This window comes from Periplaneta americana, chromosome 13 (genome assembly GCF_040183065.1).
Source record: "Periplaneta americana isolate PAMFEO1 chromosome 13, P.americana_PAMFEO1_priV1, whole genome shotgun sequence".
NCBI classification, from domain to species: Eukaryota; Metazoa; Arthropoda; class Insecta; order Blattodea; family Blattidae; genus Periplaneta; species Periplaneta americana.
In genome coordinates this window covers 21,433,476-21,460,060 of record NC_091129.1, presented here as the reverse complement: position 1 = coordinate 21,460,060, position 26,585 = coordinate 21,433,476, and the positions used below count along the sequence as shown (strand labels likewise).

General features: G+C 35.3%; 1 protein-coding gene across 1 annotated transcript in view; it reads right to left on the bottom strand.

The window, feature by feature from the left end:
* The window catches only part of LOC138712641 (neural cell adhesion molecule 2-like), a 1,205,141-nt gene that overhangs the window by 1,119,500 nt on the left and 59,056 nt on the right, over positions 1–26,585 (bottom strand). The window contains exon 2 of the mRNA XM_069844609.1: positions 25,092–25,300. Coding sequence (XP_069700710.1) covers positions 25,092–25,300 — 209 coding nt within the window. The remainder of the gene's footprint in view (positions 1–25,091; positions 25,301–26,585) is intronic.

Here is a 26,585-nt window from a genome sequence, read left to right as displayed (position 1 = left end):
AATGTTTGTTTGTCCTCGAATGTTGCAGACTGGACTAATACCTGAAGCTGATAAATGTAATACTAACAGTGGGGACGATAGCTGTATATTTTCATATTAAATAAACTACCATTAAAATAGATCCATTCAATTAAACAATAAGATATATGCAATATTTAACTTTGAATTTCTGGTGTAAAATTGTAACGTTGTATGGAATATAAGACTTAATGTGATTGTGTCTATCTTACAATATTCATAAGAACTGCATTGAAACTTATTACAAACAGGAAACACGCTGTTGGATTATTTAGATCTGAGAGGCTTTCTGGAAGCCCTGGAGTGTAAGAGCTCTTCCCTTCTTTTACTGGCGGAGGTTGGGGGGAACCACTAGCATGCAGGAATTTAATATTTACCCCAAATGAATTCAGGAGACCCTGCACTCAACAGATGCCTAAACTTCGCGTTCTAGAGGGAGAATTCTTAGCAAAATGTATGGCAATTGGAGGTAACACTGGAAATAACTTGAGTGTTTCAAATTCTAAATTCCTCTTACTCTCCTCATCAGAAAACGTTATGAACGCTGGGGACAGGCGATGTCTTTACAGAGAGAGGATATGCAGAAGTTGTGAAATGAAACAACGAACGTTTCATTATTGAGCACAGAGCTGTAAACAGTTCATAAATAACAACCTTAATGGTGTTTGACTCTGATTATAGGCATAGAAACACAATAATAATTTATTTATTTATTTATCTATACTAATAATAAATCTGTAGCAGAAATTTTTCTGGTAATTTTCGATTTTCCAAAAATAATTGATCCTACCATATATAATTAACCACCCTGAAACCGAAAATCGCTTTTTTGAAATTTTTGTTTGTAAGTCTGTCTGTCTGTCTGCCTGTCTGTATGTTACCTTTTCACGCGATAACGGCTGAACGGATTTCGATGAAAATTGGAATATAAATTAAGTCCGTTGTAACTTATATTCTAGGCTATATGGCATTCAAAATACATTATTTAAAAGGGAGGTTATAGGGGGGGCGTGAATTAAATAAATCGAAATATCTCGCTTATTATTGATTTTTGTGAAAAAAGTTACATAACAAACGTTTCTTTAAACATAATTTGCGATAAGTTTTAATCATCGAAAAATTTTGATAGGACTGATATTTAATGAGATAAATGAGTTTTAAAACTAAAATAACTGCCATCTAAGGCCGTGTAATGGATTAAAAAACAAATGACTTCGTCTATAAGGGGCCTTGGACAGCAACAATCGAAAACTCTGAAAGATAGCCTACAGAGAATGTTTCTGTGTTTGTATTATGTAATATCGGAAGCTAAATTAACCGATTTGTATAATTAATTATTTCACCGTTGGAAAGTGTAGTTTCTCTAGATGGACATAATGCTATACTGTTATTACAGTAACTTCTGATATGATATATTTTATTTTTTTATTTTATTGGGTTATTTTACGACGCTGTATCAACATCTAGGTTATTTAGCGTCTGAATGAAATGAAGGTGATAATGCCGGTGAAATGAATCCGGGGTCCAGCGCCGAAAGTTACCCAGCATTTGCTCGTATTGGGTTGAGGGAAAACCCCGGAAAAAAACCTCAACCAGGTAACTTGTCCCGACCGGGATTAGAACCCGGGCCACCTGGTTTCGCGGCCAGACGCGCTGACCGTTACTCCACAGGTGTGGACTTTATTATCTATAATGTATAGTAAATGTATGCAGGGTGGAAGGTAAGGTAGTACATTAATTGACAATAGCCATAGATCTCATTATTTAGAGTAAGTTTTGTCAAATAAAATAAATTATAGGACTTACGGATAGTAAGATAATTGCAAGTGTTTTGAAAGCGCTTATGACAATTGCAAGATGTCTCAGTGGCGCGTAAGTAGTACCCCACATCCCATGCGGTGGGTTAAGTTCAACTACCTTTCAACCTGTACCTTGCAGCAGGTGAAGGGGAGGGAGGCAGCAAACAAAAAATGTACCGAGCTTCGGTACGAGCTAATCTGTGGACAAATCTTCGCACAAAAATGACCTACGTAAACTCCGGATGGGACCTAACTGTTATATGTTTAGTTTGTGTAACTTAATGTCAGAAAATGTAAATTAATATCCCGAATGAACAAAATAGCTCGTGTTTGGAGGCAGTTTAACAATGAATACAGAGTTACCAACTTACAATGCAATACACTAACAATTCAATACTAAGTATGACGTAATAATTTTAATGTAAGCAAGAAATACGTACAGCAATAACAAGAACTAATGTGAAAATCAGGAAATTATGTCCAAATTAGTGTAAACACTTAGGATTGAAGTTTCAGTTACAACTAATGAAAAAATAAAACTGATGTAACTTTGTGAACAAGATGTAATTAACATTACAGTTTGTTGTTTTACGAATCACTAATTCTGGGCGTTAATAATGAAATAAAGAGCAATAAACTCTGTAAACCACATTTCACTCACATCTTACAGTTACTCTTCAAAATGTCAACCATCAGCGTGCGTGCAGCTTTTACATCTTCTAGTCCAATTATGAGGAACTCTGGCCAGTAGTTCTTTACTGTTCCGAATTTCTTCCGCGGCCTGGATCATGTCTAAGTACTCACTATTTGTGAACTCTGGCATCTCGTAGTTTTGAAATAAACTAAACTGTATCGCAGTACGTCCAACTCCACACTAATACAATGTAAACATCACAACAGCTGATCAGTTGCGAGTACTACGTCCCGACAGCAATGCCAGATTTTTTGACCTTCTGTACGTGACTCGACAATCAATGTTTCCAATGTTTCTTCAATCGTTTATTTTGAAATCTGTGAACTTTCTAATAAAAATACTGCTACAATGTGCGCATAACAAACGTTCTCTTCATTTTTATACGAGAAATTAAACCGTACTTTAAACAGTATTCTTAAAATTCGCGATCGAAATGTCGGCATAAATGCATAATTTCTCCAAAAGGCTCGCAAAAACGAGCAAAATAGTATCAGACTTTCTTGTTCCTTATATTTTAAGGAATCACATCCTACAACTAATGTACAAAATTACTTTCCACTCTGTATTGAGGGGATAAGTCATTACGGAGTAGGCACCCAAGTCAGTAGTCAGTTAACTTAGTCTCCATCTTCTCGGTTCCGGTAGTTTACCATTACGAAAATTATTTTAAGATATCTAATTCTTTGTAAAAATTTCTATAGTTCTGTCATTGAAGCAATTTTTTATTGCAAATATAAAGAAAATTCATAAAATTTATCGCAGAATATAATGTTTTGTAAAAATCTTTTGCCTTTTAAATATTCTACAGATATTTATGTATACGGTGGCAGTGAATTATTGTGTGAAAATTAATTAATTTATTTCATTGAGCTAAATATATAATGAACACACACTTATATATACAGAGTGTTAAAAAAAAAGCATCCAGTATTTTATGAGGTGATAGTATGCATCAAACAAGAAAATAATATCGAATACACATGGATTCTACAACACTTACTTTCTAAGATCTGAACACTTGTTCATAGAAGATGCTCAATGTGACGTCCATTCATGGCAATGCATTTTTCTGTCCTACAATACAGCAGACTACCAGATAATCATACCGTAGTTGACACTCCTGGCATGACATAATGATACGTAGCAAGGAATACTGAAAACAAAAGTCTGGTTGCGGATATGAGCGGGGTTCAGTAGAGATGGTGTTGTGAATTTTGGTAATCAGCATGTGTGGGCTGATGAAAATTGCCATGCAGGTGAAGAAACAAGGCATCAGCACCGATTCTCAATCAACTTACGGACAGGCGTTCTTGGTGATTGATTAATAGGCCCATACGTGCTACCACAGAGATTAACTGGAGATCGTTATCAGGACTTTCTTATTAGTGTATTAAAACAAATTTCAAAGAGTGCGTGATTCCTTACGCCGAGGACCAGAGGAATGCATTGCCATGAATGGACGTCACATTGACACCTCCTATGAACAAGTGTTCAGATCTCAGAAAGTATGCGTTGTAGGACCCATGTTTATTAGACATTATTTTCTTGTTTTGATGCATACTAGCATCTCGTAAAATATTGGATACTCTTTTTAACACTCTGTATATAGTGGAAGTGAAATAGCCTTGCAGATTTTCAGAGCGAATAACTAATGCTGTATGTAACAAAATACTATAATATCATAATGGTTAAAAGTTCAAAGTTCTTTTTTTTTTTAGAAGAAAGTGTTTTTCTTTTTCCCAAATGTATAACAATCTCTTATTCGGTAACTATTTCCAATAGGATCGTGATTTTTATCCATATTGATAGGAAATCAAATAAAGAATAATTTATCACTATGGCTTATTCCAATAGTTTGGACGGTGTTTCCGTGTAAATTTAATTTAAACAATCTCTAATTTGAAGACACTGCACGATGCGAGCAAGTGACAACGTCAAGGCAAAAGAGCAGCTCACCTGCCGAGACACATGGGTTCATTGCTGAAACTTCAAACTTTATTTTCTAATTAACCGTGCATTTAGTCACAAAACGTAATATAGGTTTTCGATTCATTTAAGTGTACCGTATAGTATCTTTCAATCTGCAAGTTTATTTTCATTTCAATCCCGTATACACTCGTATATGTTTGATATATTTTTAATTCTAGTTGCATGTCCAGCGTTAAAAAATCTAACAGTATCTTCACTAAACTGAAATTCTTTGCATAATGTTATGCCACACTGTTAACAGACGAATTAAAATTAATTGAGAGGATAATAACATATCCGGAGCCAGATGCAGAAAGTCTGTCTATATTTGAATAACAAGTCTCACACCTTCTCTAATAACTATAATAGTAATCAATACGTGGTACGCGCGTGGAATGAAAGCATACTTTTAAACTTGTTGCGTCTTTTACTACACATATATACGGGGCAGCATCACTGAGAAACAATAAAATTTTATTATAGGCCTACTTTATTTTATCGAACGAATCACGGAAGAATATGGCAATAACTGAGCCAATAACTCTATCAACCAACCATATTATAGTCTGTATGTATGATTTGCTTACTATTTTTGTTATGGCTACTATAACAGTGCATGCAATATTCCTGTAGAATGTATGAGTGTAGCTGTAGTAATTGCGATCCTCATATTTTCAAAATTTAATAATATCTGAGATGTCGCTTTGTAGAAATTTGCAATACTTTCACACATATTTTATAAAGAATGGACCTGTCTAGTATATTTGTTTGTGCAGATTTATTAATAAATCATTAAAACATAAATGATTAAGTTTCTGCAAAGGAATATCAGCAATTATATTTTTGCTTGCTTTGTCCAATTAGACAATATTTGTTCTAATTTTTCTCTCAATTCTGCTTGGTTTCTTATAGGCCTGCATTATTTCTCCGGAGTCCAATATTATAAATTGTAAACTCATTTTTTCGTGAGACATCGTCACATTCTCTACAATACAACATGTAAGTAGATAGACAATACTGAATTAAATAATACTAGTATCTATATATATAATTTGAACTGGTAATGGAAATTACGGGAAAACGGCTGAACGGATTTTAATAAATGGCCCCTCATTTTGAAGCTTGGAACCCATAGTTTTTCGGAAAAGTAGTAGTTTTCAGTGAAATGTCAATTTTCCTACATAATTTTCCTATTTTCCAAAATCCATCTGTTGTCAGTTTTGAGAACTAATTTTATCGAATCACGGCCGATTTGATTGAATTTCAGAACAAAACACAAACTACAATAAACAATAGGCTATTACACGAAGGCCATGACCTGCAGGATTGCTGACATATTTAGAGCTCAATTCAATTTGTTATTAAAAACTGATTCTGCAGTGTATAACAATTTTCTGAGTACAGCTGTGTATTGGATATTCAAATCTACGAAACTTGAGGTGGTTTGATGACATTATTATCTTTTGAAATTAAATATTATTATAGTTTATATCATGATGCATCTATTTTTCATTAATTGTACATAATATTGATGCTATATTGATGACATGAAAGTGAAACGTTTTGAGGTTATGTAAGTAAATGTAGAGAATATCTTAATTTAGATCTTCATTTCTATAATTTACTGAGTGGCTGCTATATATAACTACAAAACTTAAGTAAGATAATAATATTGTTATTAAAAATCAAATATTTTTTAGCCCAGTGGGGTTGGGTCTTTTTCATATACTTAATGGCGGTGTAGTGTAGATATTAATATGTGTCATTGTTTTCACTATTGGCTCGACAGAGCGCAAAAATTACAGTTCCTAAGGAAAGATCAAGAGGTATTACTTGCTGATAAAATAAGAGGCCTAGGAAATTTTGTAGTCTCCAGATCATTTCAGCAAGATCTTTTAGTAGGATAAAGTGATTATACGCTCTACATTTCAAGTTGTACATGCAGCAGCTATACGAAAATGCTATTGTTCGAAAGCTTAGCAAACCTGACTTTTTTTAACTTTCGCCTACAATCCACAATGACTTGAAATAGCTACTGCTATCGTCCTGACATTGATACTTGCGTTTTCGCGTTGAAACTAAAAAACTGAAGTTGGATAGGTTCAAGAGAAAGTATTTGGCCTAAAAAAACCCATTCAGAGGGAGTATGTTTCATTATAATGGAAACAAATAACTATTAAAAAGACAAGTATTCTTCATTCAAAATAAATCTGAAACAGTTTTATTTGAACGTCTAACGAACTTAATTTCCAGCATTTGCTGCACAAGCCACTAGTATTATTATATTTTGGCGTAACATTTAATATTTTGTTGCTTGTCCGGTGGTAATCTAAACAGGATTGTTAATATTGCTATAAAAATTCATTTATCCAATTGTTCTTCTAATAATTATAACTGTTACATTCCAAATAAATCTCCTAAATATAGTATCACGGAATAATAATCGGTCAACACTTACGTTGGGATAAACATGTTCTGTTTCTTTGAATTATATTAAGAAAAATTATTTACCATTTTCCTATTCTACGAAATGATTTGACTATCCATACTTTACGATAAGATTTACTAACTTCTTAGTCTTTTCTGGAGATCAACAGAAGATGCTCCTTTTTCTATTAAAAGCTTTCTTTGCCATTGCTATCCTCCTTTTGACATCCTGGCAGCAGCTCATGCTACTGCTTATAGTAACTACACTCCAAATATTTGAAGTTGTACAATTCTTCCATTACCTCATTTCAAATTCGCATGTTTACCTTCTTTAACTTTCTTCCGATAACCATGGCACATGACTCGGTTAAGAGAGAAGTTTTATATGATATTCTTATTGAATTTTATTTTCCCTAGAAACTAGTTCCATTAATTAAAATGTGTCTCAGTGAAACGTACAGCAGAGTCCGTATAGGTCACTTCATGTCAGATGCGTTTTCAATTCACTGTGGGCTAAAGAAAAGAGATGCACTATCACCTTTACTTTTTAACTTTGCTCTAGAGTATGCCATTAGGAAAGTTCAGGATAACAGACAGGTTTTGGAATTGAACAGGTTTCATCAACTGCTTGTCTATGCGGATGACGTGAATATGTTAGGAGAAAATCCACAAAAGATTAGAGAAAACACAGGCATTTTACTTGACGCAAGTAAAGAGATAGGTTTGGAAGTAAATCCCGAAAAGACAAAGTATATGATTATGTCTCGTGACAAGAATATTTTACGAAATCGAAATATAAAAATTGAAAATTTATCTTTTGAATAGGTGGAAAAATTCAAATATCTGGAAGCAACAGTAACAAATATAAATGATACCCTTGAGGAAATTAAACACAGAATAAATATGGGAAATGCCTGTTATTATTCGGTTGAGAAACTTCTATCATCCAGTCTGCTGTCAAAAATTCTGGAAGTTAGAATTTATAAAACATTTATATTACCTGTTATTATTTATGGTTGTGAAATTTGCTCTCTCACTTTGAGAGAGGGACATAGGTTAAGGGTGTTTGAGAATAAGGTGCTTAGGAAAATATTTGGGGCTAAGAGGGATGAAGTTACAGGAGAATGGAGAAAGTTACACAACACAGAACTGCACGCATTCTATTCTTCACGTGAGATAATTAGGAACATTAAATCCAGACGTTTGAGATGGGCAGGGCATGTAGCACGTATGGGCGAATCCAGAAATGCATATAGAGTGTTAGTTGGGAGGCCGGAGGGAAAAAGATCTTTGGGGAGGCCGAGACGTAAATGGGAATTAATATGAAAATGGATTTGAGGCAGGAGGGATATAATGATGGAAACTGGATTAATCTTGCACAGGATAGGGACCAATGGCGGGCTTGTGTGAGGACGGCAATGAACCTCCGGGTTCCTTAAAGCCAGTCAATAAGTAAGTAAGTAAGTAAGTAAGTAACCATGGTCTTCGTCTTGTTGGTATTATCTTCATCCCATACTCCTCATAGCTGTCATTTAGCTCCAGTAGCATATCCCTTAGTATCACCTCGTCTTCTGCTAACAACGACATATCATCACTAAATCTCATGCACTTTTGTCTTCTTCCTCCTACTGTCACCCTTCCCATGTGCTGAAAACATTGCTTCACCGAATTCTCGAGGTAGATGTTGAATAGTGTAAGCGATAAAAGACATCCTTTCGTACTCCTCTCACTATTTCACTTCCTTCTGACATTTCTTCTAGCTTCACTTTGACTCGTTTCTATAGATACCGAACAGCCTCCTCTCTTTCTAATTAATACAAATTGTCTTTAGGATCCCTATAAGTTTATTCTAAGCCACTCAGTCAAATGTTTTTTCTAAGTCCACAAATTCTATATAGAGTTATTTATTCTTCTCGAGGTATCTTTCGTTGATTTTTCGCAACAGTCCAGTAAATTGCAGCTAAGGTGCCTTTTCCCTTCCTGAAGCCACACTACTCCTCTTGCAACAGTTCTTCCATCTTAGAATATAAACGTGGATTCAATATTCGTAGAAGAACCTTCGCGGAGTGCAGTATCAGGCTGATATTCCTGAACTAGTTACATTTCTTGGCGTTATTTTCTTTCGGTATTGGAAGGAACATGTCCCGCGCCGTGGCGTCGTGGTCTAAGGCCTAGGATTCGCGTTACGGAATGCGCGCTGGTTCGAGTCCTCATGGGAGAAGAAATTTTCTCATGAAATTTCGGCCAGTGTATGGGACTGGTGCCCACCCAGCATCGTGATGCACTTGGGGAGCTACGATAGGTAGCGAAATCCGGTTGCGAATACCAGCTATAACGGCTGGGAGGATCATCGTGTTAACCACACAATACCACCATTCTGGTTGGATGATTGTCCACCTCTGATGCGCCATATGGGCGTGAGGCCAGCAGCTGGCTGGTTGGTCTAGGCCCTTCACTGGCTGTAACGCCACGGATTATTGGAAGGGACACTGTCTCGTTAAAATCTCTTTGAAATATGATGTCGGTCGTCTTTCTCATATATTTCTTTGAATAATGATAGAATTTCCTTGTTGTCTTCACCCAAAAAATTCACTAGGACTAATTCAATTCGTTCACTGTCTTGTATTTCTGTACTTTTACGGTTGTGTTCCTGTCATCATTTAATGTTACCTATTCCACAAAAAGGAATGAAATTTGATACTTGTGCAGGAACATAATTTTCTTTTTACTAACATTTCTAATATTAACCTGGCTATTCTTTTGGATTAACGATTGAGAACCGTTTGCTACCCCCTCCCACGACTGCAGTTCGATGATACTGGCGTAAAATACAAACAAATCACATTACTAGGTATAGGAGGGAAGAAAAGTAGTTCATCCATTTACATAAACTAGAAATTATCGCGATTTTGAGGTTGATAATTTTCATTAGGTTTTTGTTTTAATCAAAATACAGTACAATATTAACACTAACTGTTTTTACTCACGAATTGAGCTATCCAATTGGACGTATTCGTTATGCAGTGTATATTATATTGTCTACAGCATATTGGCGTACAATATAGAGAATGAAGTTGAATTGAATAATGATCATAATATGTATATTAAACATTTTTTTTTGAAAATGTTGGCCGTTCATTTCGATACAGGCTTCAGTTCATTTGTGTATATTTTCGCACTATAGACTATTGTACCTAATTCCAATTACCAGTTACGTCCTTCATACTAGTAACTCATGTTGAAATAATTCTGTACCTACTCTATAAAAGAGTACCTTTCGTACTGTAAATTAAATCTTCACTTCTGCCCGATCCGAAAAGACAAAATTACTCAGACATGCTATCTACCGTTTAATTTACAATTCATTTTAATATGTCAATATGCCTGGTAAATTATTAATAAGTATTTAATGAATTTCAATCTTAAGGCATATAAACTTGCAAATGTTTATTTGCTATTTAATCACAATATATGAACGTTTTCGCCGTTTAGGGCATCTTCAGATATAACAATACATATTATCTGGACCCATAATAACATATTATGCAAATAACAAGGAAAATAGAGAACAATATATGTGGTACATGAAATTCATGAGCTTTATGTAGATATAACATGAAACAGGATGAATATTAAGATAATCTTTGAATTTGAACTTAGACTGGACGAATATTTTATTTATACATATAGCTCATGTTACAATTAATATACAATGTTTAAAATTTGTCAATGATGTTAATTTTAAAATTTACAATGATGATAATAAAATATTTCAAGTAGTCATGGCTGAAAGTTGTCATGAGATGCAAGGTAGTATGCGTAGTTAATGTTCTTGTGTTTTGTAATTATTTCGCTTACGCATACTACCTTGCATCTTATGACAACTTTCAGCCATGACTACTTGAAATATGTTATTATCATCATTGTACATTTTAAAATTAACATCATTGACAAATTTTAAACATTGTATATTAATTGTAACATGTGCTATATGTAAAAATAAAATATTCGTCCAGTCTAAGTTCAAATTCAAAGATTATCTTAATATTCATCCTGTTTCATTTTATATCTACGTAAAGCTCATGAATTTCATGCACCACATATATTGTTCTCTATTTTCCTTGTTATTTGCATAATATGTTATTATAGGTCCAGATAATATGTATTGTTATATCTGAAGATGCCCTAAACGGCGAAAACGTTCATATATTGTGATTAAATAGCAAATAAACATTTGCAAGTTTATATGCCTTAAGATTGAAATTCATTAAATACTTATTAATTATCTACCGTTTGTCCAAGTTGTTTTGTCGCAGGGTCGTAGAAATTGGGGAAATCATGTGACAGTTAATTCCTTAACGATGCTTTTTATTTAAATTATTTTAAACAGTTGTAAAATATTACGTAGACTTCCAATTCCTAACAGCAATTAATGTTTTCAGAAAAGAGCTAAGACAGCACAGCTTTTACAGAGGGGCGAGCAGAAGCAGGTGGGGGCAATCGGGATGCGACATAGGCAAACGGACAGTACCTGTGCGAAAATATGTTTCAATATTGAAAGCTCTTTCGTCACTGGAAAACGCGAACATATTTCTAGAACGTACTATACTCACTAACTCAGTACTGCATACGCGGCTTCGGTTCCGTGTGGAGAACGGTTGGAAGTTTACTAGTAGAAGGGGTGGGAGTGAAGTACATTCAAAAACTCAGGTACAATAAAAATTGAAGTAAAAATAAAATGATGTCCCTGTACTATTATAATGTTTATGCTCGACCATGCCGAAATGTAGTAATTATACACCTGGTAGCAGTCCTTTAATGCATGTCATTAAAGTACACCTACTCATTAAAGGTCAGGTCTTTCAGCCAATGACGACTCAGGTTACAACTGTTCAGCCAATGACAGGTCAGCTTTCTACCGTTATGAAACCGTAAGTATCGATTATTCTCGGATATGCAATCGAAAGAGAATTAGCGAAAAGTCACGGAGGTTGAAAATCCAATACTGTCGCAGAAGGTTATGTTCTGTTACTATAATAATTAGCGTTAATTGTAAATAATATTCAAATAAATTCAATTTGTCATCTCGTTTTTCAATGTCTAATTTTATTTCAATGTTATCTCTGTAGGTTCTTATGGCCTAGCAAGGTCAATGTGAACATCTGTTCCTCGGAAAAAGTCAATACTTTCGCGTCTGCCAACATCTCACAACATACGGGACATTGGTCAAGGTCAGATACAAAGAAAATTAATAATATCAAGTTAGAAATATAGTCGAGCATAAAAAGTCGTATGAAACTCGCCTATAATGGTAATTAAAAAGCTCGTATGAAAATTATGAAATTCGCTTGCGCTCGTTTCATAAATATCCATACTCGCGTCTTAATTACCTTCATTATAGGCTCGTTGCATAATGTACTATTGAAATATACAATGATTATATTAAGCAAAGTTTCTCGCTGCACTTGTAACAAATTTTCTGAGAATATTTCTGTTTATCTTTTTTGGAAACACCCTGTGTTACTACTCAGACGCAGAAATCTACTTCAGCCCTAAGATCTCGCGCTGACCGAGTGAGGGAACTCTCTGTACGCGGGACTCTTTTCTTAGCACTCTCTAATCCCACCCTATTTCTCTCGTGAGTTATTGCCACTGCGGGTCAGAAAATGGTAGCAGCTGCTGGCTAGTCCGTTTGCGGTCTGTCTGTCTGTCTGTCTGTCTGTCATTAGCATTCAGGAGCGGCGCGGCGGGGCTGCGTCATGGTGATGACTGGGGCCCTTCTGTTTCCCGTCGTATAAAAATGTAGTGCGCTGAATTATACATGTATCACTCCGACCTCACAGCCTTATGTTTCAGGCTTCTCACGACTTGGTCTGCAATTAGGGCTGATTTGCACGCTCACGCTAACTTCGACATCACACTTACGACTTCTGAAACAGGAGCAATAACCAGGAACTTGGGAATAAGGTTATGGCAGAATGAAAATATTAGTGAAGTAGCAAATAGTTACACAGTTTAAGGTTTCTATGTGATAATATGGGCTTCTGCTGTTCACCAAGCGCTAACTTGTCTATGTGTAAATCATACGGACTCGAGTTCGAATCTGGGCACAGAAGTCTACATATATAATTTGAATTGGTAATGGAAATTACGGGAAAACGTCTTAACGGATTTTAATGAATGACCCGTCATCTTGAAGCTTGGCATCCAAGGATTTTCAGAAAAATATTAAGTTTCAGTGACGCGTTAGTTTTCCTACATACTTACTCACTTACTTCCTTTTAAGAAACCCGGAGGTTCATTGCCGCCCTCACATAAGCCCGCCATAGGTTCCTATCCTGAGCAAGATTAATCCAGTCTCTATCATCATATCCCACCTCCCTAAAAATACATTTTAATATTATCTTCCCATCTACGTCTCGGCCTCCTAGAAGGTATTTTTCCCTCCTACCATCCAACTAACACTCTAATATGCATTTATAGATTCGCCCATACGTGCTACATGCCCTGCCCATCTCAAACGTCTGCATTTAATGTTCTTAATTATGTCAGGTGAAGAATAAAATGCGTGCAGTTCTGTGTTGTGTAACTTTCTCCATTCATCTGTAACTTCACCCCTCTTAGCCCCAAATATTTTCGCGAAGCACCTTATTCTTTAACACCCTTAACCTATGTTCCTGTCCACACCTGTGGAGTAACGGTCAGCGCGTCTGGCTGCGAAACCAGGTGGCCCGGGTTCGAATCCCGGTCGGGGCAAGTTACCTGGTTGAGGTTTTTTCCGAGGTTTTCCCTCAATCCAATACGAGCAAATGCTGGGTAACTTTCGGTGCTGGACCCCAGACTCATTTCACCGGCATTACCACCTTCATATCATTCAGACGCTAAATAACCTAGATGTTGATACAGCGTCGTAAAATAACCCAATAAAATAAATAAAAAATAAAAAAACCTATGTTCCTCTCTCAAAGTGAGAGTCCAACTTTCACAACCATAAAGAACAACCGGTAATATAGGCGTAAATGTTTTATAAATTTTTACCTTTCACACTTTTTGACAACAGAATTGTCCTATTTTCCAAAATCCATCTTTCGTCAGTTTTGAGGACTAATTAATTGCATTTCAGAATAAAACAAAACACACACTACAATAAACACGAGGGCCATGACCTGCAGGATTGCTGACATATTTAGAGTTCAAATTCAATTGGTTATTAAAAACTTCAAGACTTACTAAAAATAATTCACAAAATCTCATTCTGCGGTGTGTAATTTTCTGAGTACAGCTGTGTATTAAATATTAAAATCTACTAAACTTGATGTGGTTTGATGACATTATTACCATTAGAAATGAAATAGGTATTATTATAGTTAATGCCATGATGTGACTATTTTTCATGAATTATACATATTAATGCTATATTGATGATATTAAAGTGAAACGTTTTGGGGTTATACAAGTAGATGTAGAGGATATCTAAAACTAAACCGTTATATTATTACTATTAAAAATAAAAATAATTTAGTTACTAATCAAGTGGGGTTGGATCTCTTTCATACACTTAATGGCGGTTTGGTGTAGATATTTATATGCGTCATTCTCTTCAGTATTGGCTCGAGAGAGCGCAAAAATTACAGTTCCTAAGGAAAGACCAAAAGGTATTACTTACTGACAAAATAAGAGGCATACAACATTTTGTAGTTTTCCGATCATTTCAGCAAGATCTCTTAGCAGGATAAAATGATTTTACCCTCTAATTTCAAGCTCTACATGCAGCAGCTATACCAAGATGCTATGTCTATTTTTCGAAAGCATAGCAAACCTGACTTTTTTAGTTTTCACCTACAATCCACAATGGCCTGAAATAGCTATTGCTTTACTCCCACATGAAAAACTCACTGATCGTCTTGACATTGTTACTTGCGTTTTCGCTTTGAAACTCCAAAAGTGATGGTGGATAGATTGAAGAAAATGTATATGGCATAAAAAACATTGAGAGGGAGTATGTTTCATTATTATAGAAGCAAATATCTTTCAAAATATCTGGTAATCTTCATTGAAAATAAATCTGAATAATGTTTATTTGAACATCTAATGAACTTAGTTTGCAGCATTTGCTGCATAAGCCACTAGTATATATTTAATTTGAACTGTGGCGGAAATTGTTATGAAAACTATACATCCTGTGAGGTTGTGTGATGTCTCTACTGAAAGCTAATAATATTAATATTGCAGGAAAATCTAAATGGTCTGCAGCGAAGTTCATAAAAAGGTTTACATTTAAAAATATGCACGACCGTCGCAGTAAAGCATAGAACGTAGGACATCTTGCAGTTTATTTCGTAGTGTTGTGCAGTGGACCGTGGTTCACGTAATGTACTTCATCTTCATATGAGTTATTAATACAGCTGTGTTAGGTTTTTTGAAAGTCACGAATAGTGTCAGTAATGTGATACTTTGCGTATCGGAATTTTATTGTGTTTTCAATCTCTATCAAGCAGCAGTTGCTGCTAGAAGCCACTAGTATAGGCCTATATATAATTTGAACTGGTAATGGAAATTACGGAAAAAGACTCAACCAGTTTTAATAAATTACCCCTCATTTTGAAGCTTGGCAACCAAGCACATGTGGAAAATGAGTAGTTTTCAAAGAAATGTCAATCTTCTATACCAATTGTCCTATTTTCCAAAATCTATCTATCGTCAGTTTTGAGAACTAATGGATTTTCAGAATAAAACAAATAACATACTAAAATATTTTCATGTAGGCCATAACCTGAAGGATTACCAAAATACGTACTACTAAGATTTATTTCAAATCATCCGTCCTCAAGTGAGGTTGACCACTGGGATCCGGAATTAACAAACATAAAAGATAAAGGGAAATGAAACGAGCATAATAATGATTCGATTTGTACATTAAAACAAAAATTTATGTGTTAATATATAGAAGATAGTGTGGAATTTGAAGAGAGGCCTTCAGAATTTCCATTACAATATTCTGAACCTCATAAAAGGGAATTTTAAGGGATTTAAGGATATTACATGTAAATTTTGGTAAACAATCCCTCGCTCCTAATAGTAAGCCTGTAACATCCCAGTTGTAAAGCGAAACGCCATATTTTTCACTGAGGTATGGAAGACAAGGTAGATATTTAGCTCGCTTGTCATCATTTATCTGCAGTGCTTGATTTGTGTCTCGTTCAAAGCAAATCGTAGAGTCTAAGACCATGGCTTTTTGGGTTCTTCTATTGATGGCAATTATATCGACGATTCTATGAGAATCGTCTTCAGACACACAATGAATCTCCTCATGTACTTCCCTCTGTTTCTTAGCAGGTTGGCAATTGCTGTACGGGCACGATGGTGTCTGTTGTTACGCTGTAGCTCTCCCTTCTTACAGAATCCCAGTACGTGGCCAAGTATGTCTGATATTATGACAATAGGTCTATTTTCATTTGTTTAATTTTCTCAGCACGTCTCTCTATATTGGGTATTAAGAACTTCAAAACTTATTAAGAAGGTTATAATCTGCTTTGTATTGATTATTAAAAACTATAAAACAGAAGAAGATTTGATGACACTGTTACCATTAAAAATGCAATATTATACCACAGTCTAGTATATACAGTCGCGAAGCTCAATAAGTAGTAAATATGCAAACATTAGATAGTTGCTCACCACTAGGATCGCTAATATCGCCTCATTACAGGCAATCCAAAATAGAACCGTCACAGTCTATTGTTTCTACACCCTCAAAACTCAAGCTTTGTGACTGTATACAGCATGTATCTAAATTGATGTCAAATATTTCGGGGACGTGTTCGTAACACAAAAACATTACAAAAGGTTCATATGAACATTGGTTTCAAAATAATTTATTTCAGAGTTACAAGACAAAATTTAATGTTACAAAAATTACTCGAAGTGGCTTCCTCCTGATTCGATGTATCCCCTAAACCTGCGTTACATGCTATGGCGTACTCTGTTGAAAATTCCTGGAGTGTTTCGTATTTCGTGAAAACCATTTAGATACGCTCTCAGAATATCAACATTAAGTACAGAGTCGCATAAACAAGGGACTTTAAATGTCCCTAGACGAAGAAATCCATTTTATTCAAATCAGGCGATCGAGCAGGCCATGCAATCAATCTCCTTCGACCAATCCACCTCTGGGGAAATTGATCATTAAAACAATTATGAACTATCAGAATGAAATGAGCTGGAGTAGCATCGTGTAAAAAACAAATTCACTGGACGACATTCAGAGGCACATCATCAATTAAATGATGCAAATCATTTCGTTCTGTTCACTCACAGAATACATTTTCTTCTGATTTCTTTGCTCTACAAAATACAAACAAACAAAAAACCATCAAACAATCAGCGGTCAATGAAGGACAAACCCTTTGATAACTCCCTAACGAATGGTTTTCAGACCCATGTTCTTATTCACTTTTTTATTTTTTTTTATGTTAGAAACACGTCCCCGAAATATTTGACACCAATTTAGATACACCCTGTATAGTAGACTGTGATTATACCTAATGCCAAGGTGAATATATTTGTAACTAATGATACACATAAATGCTATTATTGATGATATGAAAGTGAAACTTTTGAGGTTGTATAAGTAGACGTAGAGAATATCCTACATTAGATCTTGGTTTCTATACTTTTCTGAGTAACGGTTATACATATAAGTTACTAGAAGCTACAAAACTTATGTAAGATAATATTGTTGTTAAAATGAGACGCTTTCATAGTTATTAATCAAGTGGTGTGGGTTCTTCCGGATTTAATGGCGGTGCTGTGTAGATATTTTATGTGTGATTCTCTAATTCTCCTAGGTAGAAGTGCAATTCTATGTGAAAGGCATTAGTATTTGAGCCATGCTTCCCATTTTAACTGTGTCTTTAATGGAAGCAAATAACTTTCAAAATATATGGTATTCTTTCTGGAAAAGAAATCTGAAAAATCTTTAATTTTAACATCTAATGAACTTAGTTTGCAGTATATGCTTCACAAGGCAATAATTTGTCTATATTTGACTTCTGTTGAGACGGAATATGTGTTCCTGCAGGACGAATTGTTGTTTTAAAGGAAATTCCTAATTATCGCATGCAAAATAATAGTAAAATAACCCATTTTCAATTAGTCACAAATATAATACTATTTATCATAGTTCTTTCATTTGTTGTCGCGATTTGTGTATATTCATTGAGATTTAAAATAAAACAGAATTGTTACTCTAAAGTAAATCTTTCACCTTACAATTATTTTTTAATTTAAACATAATCTTTTATACATTCACTACATTCCTGTGATTAGGTGCAGTCTATTCACTTAATATAGCACACATTGAATCGAAATTTAGCCACATACTGCTAATAGATACTAAAACACACTCTACCAAAATTATTATTATATCTGCAATATTATGGACATACAGTCCTACTAATAAACCGTGTATAGTTTTTATACGAGACTTATGCAGGGTTGAGACAGAAAACTTTACTAATAAACCATGCAGAAGCGATGGACGTATAAACAGCCTGTAACTATACAATGGGAATTGCTTTGCAGCAGTTATATACACGAAACCCCTTGTTTAAGCGTTGTATATAGAGAAAAAATGGCCGCCCCTATAACAGCTGTTCGTATCGACTGTCATTTTATGATGATGGTTGCCTTGTAACCAAAGAAGAACAAACCAAAGAGCACAGAATAATTAGAATAATATTACTGTAGCTTGTACTCTTTGATCAAAATATAGTATGGTAATCGATTAGAGCCAGTTGTACTATCGATACTTAACATGCCACACTAGAGCGCTCTACCGGATGCAATAGAGAACCTCAGATATTCTATTATCTTTCGTAACGAAGTAATGACGAAACTATGACGTAGCTGTGTAACAGTTGTACTGTTATACACGATGTATGTAATGATTATTAGTAAGGAATTTACACACGACTTATAAACAAGCTACTCATTGTATAAGTATAAGACAGTTAAACGTCTGTATATAGAGTTTTTATTAGTAAGACCGATAGGGTTTATACCAATCTTCACCGTCAATAAATTTGAAGGAATAAATAGAGTGATAAACTAAAGAAAGAGGAGAAGTTGTTAAGGGTAGGAAGAGGAGCAAAAAAGTAATACAGAGTGGAAGCGAAATAATCCTATATATTGTAGAGGACAATATAGTACACTTAAATGAATAGAAAACCTGTATTACATTTTGTTGTTAAATGCAAGGTCAATTAGAAAATTTAGAATATGTATTATATAGATTTCGCGTGTTAAATATTATAGTACCTGGTGACTAGTTTCAGCCTGTTATGGACCATCTTCAGAACTGGTTCATGCTGGTCTTGACGCCTTTTGTTTACGTTTACTGTGGTGGCGTTTTTATATAGTAGAATGTTGAGTAAATTGAAATTGAGTTGTGTTGAGAATTTCATTTGGATGTGTCTTTGTGTGTCTATACAGGGTGGAATATAAGGTAGTACATTAATTGTAGGATGTGATTCCTTAAAATATAACGAACAAAAAAGTCTAATAACATTTTAGAAATAAAACTTTTATGCCGACATTTCGATCGCGAATTTTACGAATACTGTTTAAAATACGCTGTACGTCCAACTGCACACTAATGCAATGTAAACATCACAACAGCTGATCAGTTGCGAGTACTAGGCAAACCGTCTGTCGTCTGGACAGCGATGCCAGATTTTTAGACCTTCTGTACGTGACTCGACAATCAATGTTTCCAATGTTTCTTCAATCGATTAATTCGTTAGCTGTGAATTTTGTAATTAAAATACTGCTGCAACATGAACATAAACACGTTCTTTTCGTTGTTATACAAGAAATTAAATCGTATTTTAAACAGTATTCGTAAAATTAGCGATCGAAATGTCGGCTTAAATGTATTATTTCTTCAGAAACCTCGCTAGAACGAGCAAAATGGTATTAGACTTTTTTGTTCATTATATTTTAAGGAATCACATCCTACAATTAATGTACTACCTTATGTTCCGCCCTGTATATTTCGTATTGTTCTAGAGTGTTTAGTGTCTGGCTGTTTGGTTGAATATGTAGAATTTCCATTTGTGTGTTTATGTCGTTGTAGGTGTGGTTAGCATTTCTGATGTGTCCTGCATATGTAGAAGTGTTTTGTAACTTTGTTATGGCTGTGAAGTGTTCTTTGTCACGTTTTTGAAATGATCTACCTGAATATCTGTCCTATGTAGAAGTTATTGTATTTGAGTTTGTATACGCCTGTGTGGTTGTTCGTGTGTGTTGTTTTGTGTGTTGAGATGCTTTTGTAGAGTGTTATTTGGTCTGTATGCGATGTTGTAATTTAAATGAAATTCTCAACACACAACTCAATTTCAGAACACACACACTTTTTGACTCCACATTACATTACACACACACACAACCCACACGAAACGTAAACAAAAGGCGCTAAGATCACCACGAACCAGTTCTGAAGATGGCCTATAACAGGCTGAAACTAGTCAACCAGGTATTATAATATTTAAAACGCGAAAGCTATATAATACATATTCCGAAGTGATATAGTGTTAAAAGTTGTGTAATCAGCATGTATTGAAAATTTATTTGGAAGTTTCAGCAGTACAGGTATGACAACATCACCGCTAACAACTTCTCTCTCTTCTCGTAATACAGATGTAAGAGGTTAACATACTCAGGTCTGTCTCAGTAGGTAAACTATTCCCACCTTCCTCTTTCGCTACGACGTTGAAATCTGCTAGCGACGTTCAGTGGCTTGAAATTAGTGGTTTTTAAATTAAATTTATACGAAAACCGTCCATGATATTCAAATACATGAGAGGAATAATTGATTCTTTATTACATTTTCTATCCATATGTACAAAAATTATTCTAAAATCACAAGGCGATGCATTACGACCCGAATATTTGTTCGTAGAAATACAAGCAAGTCTTCATAAATGTCTCTTAGCAGTTATTTATAAGCCTCCCAAAGCTGGACATCTATCCGATTTAGAAAGCCCGTTAGTCGATCTTTTACCGCAATATGAACATGTCTTGGTTATGGGGGATTTCAATTTAAATCTTCTGGCAGTCAGATCAAATGGGACTAATCAACTCCGTAATTTGTTCGAAACTTTCAATCTAACAATTCTTCCACTCAATCCTACCCACCACACACCTACTTCCGATACTTTAATTGACCTAATCATTACGAATAATTCTGATAGAATTCTAACTTCAGGACAGTTACCAGTTCCGGGAATATCTGGTCATGATCTTATTTTTGCCGAGTACTCTCTTCAGTGCCCAAAAAATGCAGCTAAGGTAATTACTTACAGAGATCTAAAAGGCATTGACAACGACCAATTAACTTCTGACGCCTTACAAATGCCATGGCATACTATTTTTAATTTAATCACAGTTGACGAAAAAGTTGCCACCTTTAATGACATCATAATACAATTATTCGACAAACATGCACCTTTAAAGAAGAGACGAGTCACCCACCGACCCGCCCCATGGCTGAATGACAGTATTCGTAATCTTATGACGTCACGTGACGCTGCTTTCCGGAAGTACAGAAACAACAAATCTGCCGAAAACTTTAACAACTACAAAAAACTTAGAAACAAAACCACACAAAGCATTAGGAATGCTAAACGCCGTCACGCTCTGAGTCTCGTCGACCCGTCTGTTCCCCCGCGGTGTCTTTGGAATAACTTACGTGATATGGGAGTAGGGAAGAAAGCATCAGAAGCTGAAGTTATAAACATACCACTTGATAAACTCAATGAATACTTTACCTCACCTCCCACTATACGACCTGAAAAACAGTCAAAACTAAATACAATTAATACTCTCCTAGCTAATCCTCCTCCTTCTCGCGAAAAATTTTTCTTCTCGCACATTACTGATTCTGAAGTAAGAAGGGCTCTTAAAAGCATTAAATCTAAAGCACAAGGCTCTGACAACATAAGCATAGTCTTTATCAATAAGTTAGTTGATATCGTGCTTCCTGTAATAACCCATATTTTCAATTCTTCAGTTATCACGTCTGTTTATCCGCAACTCTGGAAAACAGCTTTGGTACGCCCACTTCCTAAAGTAAATTCACCAACTTCTGCAAAAGACTATAGGCCAATCTCCATTCTTCCCGTTTTATCCAAAGCCCTGGAACGCATCATTCATAAGCAGTTGTCAGACTACCTAATAGAATTTAATCTTTTAGACCCTTTACAATCAGGATTCAGAAATGGCCATAGCACTTCTACTGCTTTGTTGAATGTTACTGAGGACATACGCGCAGCCATGGATAAACGACAGGCTACTGTACTAGTTTTATTGGACTATAGCAAAGCCTTTGATTCTGTTGACTTCGATCTACTATTGACTAAACTACAAACGCTACACCTTTCTGATAGTGCTATCACCTGGATGTACTCCTACCTTACTGGCCGCCAGCAGCGTGTCATATCTAATAATCGTTTCTCATCCTGGCGTACTGTAGATACAGGAGTTCCTCAGGGATCAGTATTAGGCCCCTTGCTCTTCTCTATTTATATAAATGGAATTTCTAAATCATTTAAGCACTGCAGATATCAAATATATGCAGACGACGTTCAGTTGTATATTTCAGCGCGTCCTGATGCACTAAATGATAGCATTAATAGTCTTAATAAAGATCTTGATTCCATCTCTTCCTGGTCTCAACAATTTGGGCTTAACCTAAACGCATGTAAATCACAGGCTATTCTGTTCGCGAACCGTAGATTAATTCCTGAAGTCAACGACCTGAATATTCCACCTGTGAAACTGGATAAAACAATCATCCCGTTTAGCTCTACCGTAAAAAATCTCGGAGTGCATTTCGAATCTAATCTTAGTTGGGATACGCATATTAAATATACATGTAAGAAGGCATTCTCTATTCTCCATTCACTAAAAAGATTGTATCATTATCCATCTAAATTAAAACAGACGCTGGTACAGACACTCATTCTACCTCATTTCGATTATTGCGACGTTTTGTTCAGTGATCTCAGGATTGATTCCGCCCAGAAACTACAGCGTGTTCATAACGCGTGCGTCCGCTTCATTTGTAATGTTCGATACTATGATCATATCTCACCTTCTTTCGAGAAGTTATCATGGCTTAGGTTACATGAGAGGAGAAATCTGCACTCACTTTCTCTCCTATATCGAATTATGCACACTTCATCCCCCTATTATTTATTCGCTCGTTTTCATACTCTCTCTCGCTATCATAATATTAATACTCGATCACAACGCGATAACACGCTAGAAATTCCACTTCACACATCATCTCTGTATTCCTCATCTTTCACTGTTGCTACCTCTCGTCACTGGAACTCTCTGCCGCCTGAAGTCAAGGGCTGCCGAACATTGAAATCTTTCAAATCCAAGTTAGAAAATTATCTTATGACGAGTTGCCAAACTAACTTACTATTATGACAAGTGTTGTATTGCATGTTTCCACGTATTCACATTTTTTTTTTATGTTCTAGTGATATTTAACTTATTTTATATTTTTGTTCTCATATTTTCCGATAATGGTATATCTCTAATGTGATAAGTTGAGCTACATATAAACATAATTTTCCTTACTGTGTATACTTAAAAATATTGTATTCATTGTATGCTTTGTACTGCACTATTGTATTACTACTATTAGTATTATTATTACTATTAGGCCTGTTATTATTTTATTTATTATTATTATTGATATTATTATCATTATTATCATTACTATTCTTATTTATTATTCTTATTATTATTATTATTATCAATAATTCTTATTTTTTTATACTTTGTAGGCCTCATTTCTTTTTGACCTGCTGTTCACATTTTATTATGCTTTTTTCTTTCTTTCTGTATGTTATATATTATGTCTGATTTCTTCTTACTTGTTGTTTACATTTTATTATTATTATCTTATTCAGTTTTGTGTGTACTTTGTAAATTTGTAGTGTTTCTATAACGCAGTTTTTACTCCTGGTTGAGTGTTAGAGAAGGCCGTATGGCCTTAACTCTGCCAGGTTAAATAAATCATTATTATTATTATTAAAAAATCACGATACTACTCGCAAAATTTACTGAATAAGAGGGTGTTAAAATTAAAACAAAATAAAAATACTAAGAAAAAATATGGACTTTCCATCAAGACGGTATTACACTTCTTTTTTTGTTAGACATAACAAGAATTACTCGCTCTGAAATTCTGCAGGGTTATTTCAATTTCACTCTATATTGTAAGAGGAAGTGGCAAGAGCAGGTGAAGTTAAAGAACATTCAACAAAAGAAAATAAGGAATTAAACATGATGTAGACTAAGAAGTGAAGCTTTAGTATATGAGAAGATGTAGAAAATGGAACAGAAAGGAAATGTAGAGAGATTAAAAACAACAGAAGTTTACGGTAGGGAAATGGGAAGAAAAAAGGCAAGAGAGATTGAAAAAAAAAAAGAAATGTTGAGAAGGAAATATGTGGGACAGAGAATGTTGTTGTTGTTTTCTAATCCCAGGCGTATGACAATAAAGTCATTAGACCTCTTGCACACCAATATTTTTCAAAGATGTATCATGGTCAGCCACTGAAGAACAGATTTTGAGGTGTTCCGAATCCATTTCTTGGTTTGAGTTGCACAATGGGTAGTTAGGGGACTGATATATTCCAATTCTATGCAGGTGTTTGGCTAAACAATCAAGGCCTGTTGCAAATCTAAATGCAGCTACAGACGATTTTCGTGGTAAATCGGGAATTAACTGTGGATTATGATGCAGAGAGTTCCATTTTCTCACTTGAGATTGTGTTATCAAATTTTGTTTGTTGAAGTCTAAGTATGTAGATTTAATAAATCTTTTCACAGAGTAATACGTAGATTTAGTAACGGGTCTTTAAGCAGCAGTGCTGCCTTTCTTTGCTAAAGCATCCGCATTCTCGTTTCCCAGAGAATGTACAAAACGTAGAAGGGGAGAGCTCAGAAATATACGAACAGAAGGCAGGAAATTTCGCTTCCAAACGGTCAAAATTAAAATCTGGAATGTATCAGGAGATTATTAGTCAAACAATCTAATTGAAACCTCGATTCCAGCTGAGGTGTAAAGTAGTGGTGCCATCAATAAATGGGGGGTCTGTACTCACCTATGACGGTAAGGTTGTAGCGGAAGCTGCGAGTTGGCGTATTCCGGAAGTCAACTCGGCAGCGATAGACGCCCTCATCGTGGCGCCGGATGTCCTCGACCACGAGTTGCGCAGGCTCGGATACGGTTCGGAAATACGCCCTCGAACCGAACACTTCGGGCGCGGACCAATGTCGCGCCTGGCTCAGAGGTTTTCCGCGCACATCGAAGCTGAAACAATATCGTCACAATCAAAATTATAACAGGCGGAAAAATTATGACTATGTTACAAGATTGTGAGATTTGTGTTGTGCACCACTAATGAGATAGAATTATTGCGGGTCACTTCAGTTTTCCTTATCATACAAACAATACTTCATTATCACAATATAATTGCTATTATATCAACATTAAAAATCTATAGATTAAGATAAACGAAGATATTCATTTGGTTAGAAGAAGAATTGATCAATGTCTACTATATAAGTTTACTAACATTATGGTCCACAAGATGATCATGGGTAGTAGAAGACGAATAGGAGGAATAGAAGTATAACAAGGGGAACACAAAGTGATCATGGGTAGTACAAGACGAACAGGAGGAATACAAGTATAACAAGAGGAACACAAGACAATCATGGGTAGTACAAGACGAACAGGAGGAATACAAATATAACAAGGTAAACACAAGACGATCATGGGTAATACCATACGAACAGGAGGGATACAAGTATAACAAGGTAAACACAAGACGATCATGGGTAATACAAGACGAACAGTAGGGATACAAGTATAACAAGGTAAACACAAGACGATCATGGTTAATACAAGACGAACAGGACAGATACAAGTTTAACAAGGTAAACATAAGACGATCATGGGTAATACAAGACGAACAGGAGGGATACAAGTATAACAAGGTAAACACAAGACGATCATGGGTAATACAAGACGAACAGGAGGAATACAAATATAACAAGGTAAACACAAGACGATCATGGGTAATACCATACGAACAGGAGGGATACAAGTATAACAAGGTAAACACAAGACGATCATGGGTAATACAAGACGAACAGGAGGGATACAAGTATAACAAGGTAAACACAAGACGATCATGGTTAATACAAGACGAACAGGACGGATACAAGTTTAACAAGGTAAACATAAGACGATCATGGGTAATACAAGACGAACAGGAGGGATACAAGTATAACAAGGTAAACACAAGACGATCATGGGTAATACAAGACGAACAGGAGGAATACAAATATAACAAGGTAAACACAAGACGATCATGGGTAATACCATACGAACAGGAGGGATACAAGTATAACAAGGTAAACACAAGACGATCATGGGTAATACAAGACGAACAGGAGGGATACAAGTATAACAAGGTAAACACAAGACGATCATGGGTAATACAAGACGAACAGGAGGGATACAAGTATAACATGGGGAACACAATACGATCATGTGTAGAATAAGATGAAGAGAAGGAATACAAGTATAA